At 30.2% G+C, this 10,354-nt stretch overlaps 1 protein-coding gene across 1 annotated transcript; it reads right to left on the reverse strand.

Annotated features, from left to right (window-relative positions):
• Positions 1 to 2,680: 2,680 nt before the first annotated feature.
• On the reverse strand, positions 2,681 to 9,888 carry LOC121118674 (short transient receptor potential channel 5). The gene is made up of 12 exons (XM_040713260.2): positions 9,457 to 9,888; positions 9,170 to 9,392; positions 7,423 to 7,790; positions 6,900 to 7,362; positions 6,798 to 6,834; positions 6,703 to 6,738; positions 6,062 to 6,371; positions 4,977 to 5,095; positions 3,978 to 4,125; positions 3,776 to 3,890; positions 3,371 to 3,702; positions 2,681 to 3,306 (listed from the first exon to the last, which is right to left on the reverse strand). Exons 1-7 carry the CDS (start codon positions 9,793 to 9,795, stop codon positions 6,233 to 6,235), a joined length of 1,605 nt encoding a protein of 534 aa, XP_040569194.1. The 5' UTR covers positions 9,796 to 9,888; the 3' UTR covers positions 2,681 to 3,306; positions 3,371 to 3,702; positions 3,776 to 3,890; positions 3,978 to 4,125; positions 4,977 to 5,095; positions 6,062 to 6,232.
• Positions 9,889 to 10,354: the final 466 nt, after the last annotated feature.

A 10,354-nucleotide genomic window follows, 5' to 3' on the forward strand; every position in this document is an offset into this window, starting at 1 on the left:
ACCTATACAGATAACCAAATTGAAAAAAGGTGATAAAATTGAACTCTAAAGTTGTAAGTATGGAAAGAGTTATTACTCTATGCATGAGCTTCCGTGTCCTTTTATTTCACCAAGTTAAGGCTATTTTACTGTAAATAGAATAGTTATTTAATTAAAGAGGTAATTCAAATAAATCTATCGTGTAATGAATGTTATAAGTAATTAAAAAAACATTTTTGGTTGATCTATTTATTAACTATAATTAATAAAAAAAAGTTTATTTTAAATCATTTCTACAATCATTAGACGATTACTTTAATTACGTTCTCTTTTTCAATTCATAGTCATTAGTTCGTCAAAAAAAAAAAAAAAAAAAGTGGAAAAGAGTGCAAATCTCATTTATAGATAATCCCTATAAATATATTTACATAATACTTAGGTTGCAGTAAAATACCCTTTAGATTCCCTTGCAATCTCAACGTTCATTTCGATAACATCTGTATCATCCTTTTACTTTAAAATAATATTGAAGTTCTAATTATACCCATTACAGGGAATAATTATTTGAGACCATTTGAAAAAATTCAGGGATATTTTTCGTGAAAAAACTAAAGTAAGATAATAAAAAAATATCACAAGATTCATGGGACCCGAATAAGAGCCGGTAAATTACCTATTGCCAGTAACATTTAATGTCAGAAGATATTTATGGTTTGGAGACATATTTATAATTAAAATTATTGGATTCAACCTTATAAATATATTCAGAAATGTTCATTTTGTTTTTATATGAACAAAATTTAAAGAAAAAATATAATAATTTTTTGTATAGTAGGAATAATTTGTGATAATTGTAGAACGCATCTGAATGTAGCCTAATATTCCATCTGAAACACTCCAATTTCGCCTTTACCTTACAGATTAAACCTTTAAAACGTCTTAACACTATTGTACTCTACTGCATTTGAAACTGTCTCTAAAATTTTGTTTGCATTTCATATTTTCTATCAAAACTATATATTTTTACCCGGAAAAACATTTTCTATCATTTTGTTTTTGGGTTGAGTGGGAAAAACTGTCTGCAGCTGTTGTTGTTTTTTTGAAAAAGATCGCTCCAAGAATTAAAATTGAGCTACAAATTGTTCATCAACACGGCATCTAATTGAACAAGAAATTTTACAATGACTTTTTTTGTCAACAGGACTGTGATTGGAGTTTTTCTTTTGGCTTGGAGGAGGGATTGACAAGCACTGATTTTTTTATTATTGATGGGATATATTTATTTATTCATTGTTGTAGAATACAATTTCTTTTGACAAATATGGAAATATATTTAGAATTTTGAGTAAATTGTATTTCTTGTTAAATATTACTCATTTTGATAACATCTTTTGTCTTTGTTGGAAAATATGTTAAAAGTTTGACAACAACCACTGTATTTTACAGCACAGATGAAAAGATATACTCGCCCCAAGCCACTGGTCTCCTGATCAACTGCCATTTTGTCTACTATTACTGTATATTAGTGTATCCCGAACGAATTAAATATTTTTAAGAAATAATCGTTTCATACTATTAAATAAAGACGAGTCTACAAGTTTAATAACGACGAATTTGTGCAATTAACGAAGCATTTCATACCATTTTTCTAAGTTGTTCCAGGGAAAAAGTTGAGATTTATCATAAAAATATAATTGTGTAATCAAACGTGTTTTAAAAACATCTTTCGTACATCTAAAACTATCCGCTTTTTCAATCAAATCTACTGTTTTATGTAGGAAAGAAATTGCTGATTTGTAGATCTAAATATAGAAATTCCATCAATTTATGTCCTTAAGGTTTGTGCTGTGATTAAATTGATAGAATCAATATTTTGATAGCATATCACTCTTATTCTGCACTTTTCCCCTTCTTTAAATTCATTAAAAATAAGAATCATGAATATTATTAAACTCTATCCGATCAAATAAATGAAAATCACTCACATAAAGGAAATCCGTGTGGCTGCGGTAGGTTCTAAGAATAAGAGTTGTAATACAAATAATCCTAATCACGTTATGTTTTTTCAAGATATTCAAAGAAGAAAGAAGAATCAATTATATTCTTGGTGTTTTTTTAAGAATTACCCACATACAAAATTATCAAAAGGAAATTGATTCTAATATATATTAATCTTTGTATTTTACAAACAAACATTAAATGAAATGAAGCATTTCCTATTTTATTTAATCAATTCATGAGGATACTGGATACACAAGAGGATTTACAATGAAAATTAATAAATATTTATATCTACATTGAGTAGTAGAAAATATTACCTGCCGGAATACGAGGACTAAAATAAAAGAAACCGAAATGTGACAATTTGAAGAATGTTTCGAGAAAGAATAACGACTTTTTTACTAATTTTCATTTGATTAAAAGAAAGTAGCTCTGAAAGGAAGGAAATAAACCCAAATTCAACTCTGCTTTTAGTTGTTACACATTCAAGACTTACTCTGCTGTCGATCATCAATTCTACTCAGTGTCCAACATGAACTTATACGTATAAGTAGATTTGACATTTTAGTAAGGAAAAAAAAAGTGGGAAAAAAGGCGGGATCAAAACATATGGTACTACTGAATTAACCCCTGTGTTTATATCAGCTGACTGTTATAGGATTTTGTGTGGAGGAAATGAAATACTGCTATAAAGACCTTCTACATTTAAAATAATATTATTACTGTAAAATATTGTTATTACATTTTAGCTCATGTGTATTTATTTTATGATGTTTTTGTAAAACAATTTACAATAAAGGTAGGCACTAATGTTTACTTCAAAGGGAGAAGTTTACACCACAACGACCTCTTAAACAATGAACAAAAGAGAAGAAAAAGCACTCGCAACAACCATTTTTCCTTTTCTAATTTTTATTCGTAGTTTTTTAATTACAAATATGTCAACTTATGAGTTATAACTTTCCAAAAATCCTGAGTATTACTCTTTGTCTTTCATGACCACTCATACGTGTCATTACTCTATACTTATCTGTTCTCTCTTTACTGATTAGCAAATACTTATAACATCTTTTAAAAATATATTAAAAAAACTGTTGAGGGTGACAACAACAAAAGTATTGTACTTGTTTTAGTTCTACAGCTCTATTTATATAAAATGACGATTGATGTCAGGAAACTCTTGGGACTCAATTTTATGTCGTATTCTCCTACTACTATGGGGTGTACTCCCTATCAAACCCAGAGTCTCTACCAAATGCTCCATTAAATTCTCATCAATTTCTTTGGGTAGTTTATTACTACAATCTGCATCCTCCGCAGAAGCCACTATGTTCCATGAAAAACAAAAAAAAGTCATCAAATATTATTAAACCCTCTGTATAATTATTACCTTCAGCCACTAGAGGCAATTGTACATTTATCGGAAGTTTTGTTGAGAGCGAAGTGATTGAATGCCTTCGTCTGTAGGGAGTGATTGGAACTTTTCTTTTGTTGAATCTTTTATAGACTTGCTTGCCCGTCGTCATGATAGATATAAGCTCCTCTCTTAGATTTCTTACATCCTTCCGAAGTTCGGATACATCAATCTCAATCTCCTTTTCTAGTGCTCCTAAGTCATTCTTACTGATGGTTAATTTAGAAGTGAGATGATCATGGGTTCGATGAGTAAATACTCGCTCCATAATGGGATCAAAGATTTTATGGTTTACCTTATGGTCTAATCTACAAACATGAGTAAAATGTTGATAGGCTGATACACAACATTAATATCTTTTTGTATAAATATCAATCTTACAGAATGTTGAATGCATTATTGTAAAGATCTGCATTTCGATCTTTGTAGTATTTTGCTCGTAGCCATTTGACAAGGAATTGCAAAGAGTAAACAGATGGGAAAATGTTGAAAGGAACTATATAATATGTGGGCAAAGTAATAGTCAATGCAATACAGTTGTGTTTGTCCATCATAATTACAAAGAGAGATGAGGGAACCTTACCTGGAACTGATCTTTGATCGTTGAAATGTTTTAACCAAATACTTGCACGAGAAAACTTCCATTCAGTGTCTGAATTCTTTTGAATGTTTGCAAACGTGTTAGTCATGAGGGAAATAAGGAGATTTAACATTATCAGAACTACAAAGACCTATCAAAATAAAGAATACTATCAATAATAATTTTTGAAGGAATAACTATTAGAGTGATGTATCGAATATTTAATATGTAAGTGTGAATATCAACTCTCAGAAACTTACAAATTTGAATATTTATTCAGTCTGGATTATTTTCAGCCTTCGAGGAACAAAAATACATTGGTACATGGCAAACATAGGGATTTCTTCTTCCATAAATAATATATGTATAGAATCAGAAAGCTTTACTTGAGAGTGATGTTATAAGAGTTTGAAAAAATAAAAAATATGTAGGGATAACTGATGTTTACTTTAGTCTCTAGTGCACTCACTAACAAAAACAAACAAAACTCTTAATACTACCTTGTTATTATTTCTCAGATCAAAATTAGTTTGGAATCTATATAAAGTGGATTCTGTGACTGTTTTAACACATATATAGAACTAAAACTTTTCTTAATTAATAAGATTGACCTTTTTTTAAAGCTTAAAATATATTTTTTTTTAATAGAAAATACAACTTCTGTAACTTTTATGTACTTATACTATGAACAATCCCTCAGTGGTCACAGATCTACAGGTGCACCTTAAAAAATAAATGATAGTCAAGCACCAGGATTTAGAATGGGGACGCAATTCTGCTTCTTTAGTAAAATACAGTAAAAAAAGTGTTTAATTTAATGTTTTAGTTCGGAGGATGGCACAATCATAGTTTTGTGAGGACAGGGTCCCTCAATGTCCCTGTAGTTACAGTACTGCTGATATGGATATTGCATATTTTGCTAACGCACATACTTTTTAAACGCAAATGTGTACCAATATTCGATACATCCTTCAACTAGAATGGTCTACAAAATAACAAAACCTGATAAAAGCCCCAGACAAAAAGTCCAATTTTGTGAGAAAGAGTTTTGCTAATCATTTGATCTGTGGCAGTTGTGTTGCTCCATTCTCCTTCCATTATATCCGCATACTCCTCTTTTCCTATTCAGCAAATTATTTTATTTTATTGATATATTAATAGCTATGTATTTAAATTTGGGGGGTTAGATTTTAAACATTTTTTAAATGTCGATTTTGGCTGGAGTAAAAAAGTTGCAATATAGTATGAAAATTACATATGAGAAATTGCATTGCCCTACGAGGTCAGCTTTGTGTTCAAATTATGAAAACATGATAAAAACCTTTACTTAATGAATATAGATACTAAACAGTCATTTTATTTATATAATATAAAATAATTTTGATAAGCATTTTTTTAATCTTTAAAAAATGTCAAAAAAGTGTTATTCTAAAATTGTTTTATGAAATAAAAAAAGAGAAAAAAGGTAAGAAAATTTGATGACCCGCATTATATATACATACATATATTCAGAAAATAAAATGCAAAATTTTCTTATTTTATTCCCTCTTTTTGCTGAATACGGTAGCTTTATACAAACACTTTACTATCATACCTATCACAATTAATTAATCCTGTATTTTAATCTTTATTTACAGTATAAATAAATTTGTTTTCTTTCAAACTTTGAACTAGATGTGCTTTTTAAAGATGACATCGTAGGAAAATTACAATTTGTATAGGTTATTTCCTTACCATATTACAAATTTCCGAAATTCGAAAAAATGAAAAAAAAAAAAAGAGCCACCCTAATGTACATATATATAGGGGATGAAAGGTAATTAAATCAATTACTTTATACTTTCATGCATACATAAGGAGTAATAGGTGAATGAGGAAAAATTGTTGTGTAACTTGAAATCAACATAAATTATCAAGAATAGATTAATACTTGACCCCATTAAATGGAAACTACTATCATACATAGAAAAGGCCAGAGGAGGTCAAAAAAGAAATTTAATTGCAATTACTTTTAATTTGAGGATCAAGCACATATATATATATATTTCTTATCGATGAGAATACATGTTATAAAGTTATTCAACTACCTGGATCAAAAATTATCCAAAATAACGTTTTAAATGCAGATACAAAGTCAGAGAAATGTTCAACGGACTCATCAGAATACACCCCAAAGATAGAAACTAGACCCACTGCAAATGCAATGACGGATATTAAGTAGGAGACAACTACTGTGAGGATATCCCATAGTACGTGCCTCATGCAAAAAGAATAGGACCGAATTTATGATGGATTTCGAATACGAAGATCAATTTCAAAAATGCTAGACTTGCACCAACTCCATAAAGGTTGGCTCCAACAACGAGAGCAGGAACAATATCCAAGGATGGTGAGGGACTGAGTAAAAATGAATATTGTTTAATCTTATCAATCTATAAATATATATAGATCAGGACCAGTTTTATGGGGCCATTAGGGTCATTGAACAAATGGAAGATTTTCATAAATTAATAAATGGTTTCCAAAAAAAATCATTCGAGAAAATATATAAAGGTTTTGCTGAATTTTATTTTATTTTCTAAAAAGAACCTCACAAAAAATATTTTTGAGTGAAATAAAGATTTTAAATTAAAAAAAAAAGAAAAAAGATCTTGCATACCTATTCTTGTTTTAAGCCCTGTCCACGATAAAACCGGCCCTGGGGAGGTTACATAAAAAACATAATTACGCTATTATTCGTCGCATTAGAATTAGTCTTGAAAGTCTGAAAAAAAAGGAACTTCATGATATCTTGATGAAATTATATAGTAACGGTGAATTTACCTTTGGCGAGCTTTGGCAATCTCTGAATAGCCATAATCTGTATTTAAAAAAAAAATTCAATGTTTAAATGCTGTAAAGATTTGAATGTAAGTAGTATCGTACATTTAAGTCCAATGGCAATTCCAAATATAACTTCCATTATTAGATTATAAACCAAAAGTGATAATCCCAAAGGCCGTTTCTTTTTTAGGGTGTACTTAATGGCATCCTTAATGTCTCTCAAAGTAAAGCAAATGATCCAAAGAGTGGTTATATTAAAATACCAAGTGGAGTCAGCCTTCCAGGATAAATCCAAAAATTCCTTTAGTTGATTTCCGTAATCACCAATCCCATGAAGTACACTGAGAATAAGAAAAAAAAGGAAAAAGCAATAAGAAACAATATTGAGAATGAATCTATTAATGGGTCGATCGAGGTGTATGAGAAGTTTAGTGGGACCACTAGCCTTTGAGTGATCTCTGGACTGACTAAATAAGTACATGATACACAGAAAAGGAGAAACTAGGGAGAGCGTAAGGATGTGCATCAGTTTCTTCAAATGACCATAGGTGGCCCATGGTAAACCCTATGTACATAAAAGTAAAAGCTGTAGAATGGTCAGGCGATAAAAAAGTTTTATGTATACTTTTGTCCATTTACTGTAAAGGAGAAGCTGACTGTAGGGATGTGCCACAAATTCCTTTTGACTTTCATCCAATGCTCGCCGCAACTGCTTCTTGGATAACAGTACTGCTTCAACTTCCTCTGAATTTCTGCAATTATCCAGAATGGCAACAGCGAAGCTCTTGCACTTCTCCACAACCTCTTCATATTCACTTCTAAACTCGGGCTCTTTCTTGATACGTAAGTTGGCAGAAATACAAAAGTCGAAGCAATGTGTTATTGGATCAGTTTTACAACTCATAGCAATGTATGCAGGGCTAGAGAGGGCTTTGAATTTACGGATACGGTCGATATGATGTGCCACAAAATCTGCAGTTCCATTATCATTATCTAAAAAGAGTTTTATATTCATACATAAATTATGTCATTGAATCAGATAAGTCAAAATAATTTTTAATTTGTTTGCTCTTGATGGGTACTCTTAATAGTTTTACCTCGAGAAACAGAAAAATGTTTATATAGCCAAAAAAGATTGATTTTTTGGTATACAGAGCAGGACTGCCAGTGCTTTCATTTTTCCCTCAGACTTTTGGTTTTACATATTGTCTTGGGTTTTAGCTTAGGAAATTTATATAATCTTTGGTTTTTCGTATAAAATAAGCTAATAAGGAACAATTACTATGTTATTTTATTTACTTTATTTGATTCAAGCGTATATACTAGTGGATTTATATTACATACACGCTTTAAACCGTTTTGAAAGTCTATGTTCTAAGCCATTATGGCGCAAGTGGAATTTTCAAAAGATTGGATAATTGTAGAACCAAACCTATTTTAGAAATTTTGCAGTACGTGTTTCAAATGGTAAACAAGCGTAATATTGAATTTCAGTCAGAATTTTAGCCTAAATATGGTTTGTAAATGATGACATCATTGGAGTACCAAAAAATGTTAAGTTTCTCTGATTAAAATCAAAATAGTTTATCTTAGAGGAAAGGCATCATCCCATTTGATGATAAACTAAGTTTACTATATTCTAAAGTATCCCCAAAAAAACAACCCGCATTCTAGGATTATATATTATTCCAATATCTGTCCACTTTCCTTTACTCACACCGAAGCAAACATAAAACTATCTTGATGATCAATAGAGACAGTACTGTTTATCTGCTCAAGACCATTTTCAAATATCTATAGAAATTTCTTGAGTAAAGATAAGTAAATAAATCATAATATTACTATTCTTGCAGTCTTGGTTTTTTTAATTTTAAATCTTGGGTTTTAAACAACTGTGTCTGAGGTTTTGTTGAAAAGTTCACATCTAAATGATTTAGTTGAATTTTTTGCCTGAAAGGATCTAAATAATAGACAAAGCATAAAATTTAGTTTGTAGATATGGCTTTGTGTACATTAAAAGGAAACCTTTTCTTGATGTCAAATTAATCTAGCTTATTTGATCACAATGATAAAAATCATAGTTTGGTGTAGAGAAAAGAAATGCAACCTTCTTTTCTTAAAAAGAGCATACAATAATATTTTAAGTAATTTATGATTTGTTGCTTGAAAAAATATTTTTTTATAAATATGAATTTATCGAAGTTATTGAGAGTATCTTACAGCAGTAGGCCACATAAGCAGAAATTTTGGTTTATACAAGTGGTTTTCATGTTTTTTAAGGTAAAAACAATCAAGAACACGACATTTAAATCACAGGGAAAACAATTTTAGACTAATGAAATTTACCGGATCGAAATGTTAGACATTAATACCTTTTGGAAAGGTGATTCTATAATTGAATTGATAAGCAGATTCTCCGGATTCGTAGTATATTCGATAACCAGCCAAGTAAAGCACTTTGACTACCTCAAAGTTATCTAATATGGCCGCCGTAATGATTACCTCTTGGGATTCCTTGTTCATTTTCAATAACTTTTGTTCCAATTTAGAGAATCCAACTCGCACTGCAGTCAGTTCTCTCCATTCTAATATGCTCTATTTAAATTACATTTATATTATGAATATTCAATTAATTATTTGTGATTAAATCTCTTTATACCCGAATAGACTGAAGATCCTCTGCTTGTGTCGCTTCAAGAAGAATCGGCTCCACAAAAAGAAAATTATTCCTTGCAAAATCAGACTTATCTGTTTTAAGAGCATCCAATAACGTCTTGACAATATCTTCATTCCTTGAGCGTAAAGCTAATTGAAGGCACTTGACTGCAAACCTGGGATCTGTGGAAATCTTTGCAAGGCATCTCTTATATTCCACTTCATGATTATCCGGAAGAAACCCATAGCGAATGTCACGAAGAAAAACGAGCTCTTTCACACCGTAGCTCCCATCCGCATCTTTGTAATAGTCCTTAAATGACTGGGATAATCTTCGAACCATACTATCCTTCGCTGAAAAGGAAGAAACGACTAACTAATTTATTCTTGAAAATACTCTTTCATCGTGTTGTGCTTAAAAGTATACAAGTAATGTAATCTAATTATTGGAAAGCCCCCACTTATTGAGGAATTTCTTGACTTTATACTTACTTTATTCATCCTATATTTTAATCAACAATAAATATGTGCAATCTGATTAACATATCTTAATAAACTACCTAAAGGGTATTGATTTGAAGGATTGAGGACAAATGTATTCGCTGAAGATATTGATATCCAATTCAATTGATAGCCCCTTACTATTATAATATAAACACTTTGGCCAAAAATACACCCATACGTATCGTTATGGATATAAAATATTGAATTCATTTTGTGTGCGTGTGTGATTTATTGTATATAAACTTACCTCCACATGATTCTATGTAGATATTTATTTTAATACACAAATATAATTCTTAAATCAACAAAAAAGTTTAGCATTTCCAGCTTCCACAGAATATTTATTTAATATATGCAATTAAATTAATTTAAGATCTTTAACCTCTTTGATTGGTTGA

Source organism: Lepeophtheirus salmonis, chromosome 5, assembly GCF_016086655.4.
Source record: "Lepeophtheirus salmonis chromosome 5, UVic_Lsal_1.4, whole genome shotgun sequence".
NCBI classification, from domain to species: Eukaryota; Metazoa; Arthropoda; class Copepoda; order Siphonostomatoida; family Caligidae; genus Lepeophtheirus; species Lepeophtheirus salmonis.

Bases quoted from the DNA above. Each gene is read 5' to 3' on its own strand.
- LOC121118674 (XM_040713260.2), bottom strand. From the start codon at position 9,795: ATGGTTCGAAGATTATCCCAGTCATTTAAGGACTATTACAAAGATGCG. The intron at 6,835-6,899 runs GTACGATACTAC...TTTTAAATACAG, and splicing joins AATTGCCATTGGACTTAAAT to ATTATGGCTATTCAGAGATT. The intron at 6,739-6,797 runs GTAAATTCACCG...CTTTTTTTTCAG, and splicing joins ATTGCCAAAGCTCGCCAAAG to ACTTTCAAGACTAATTCTAA.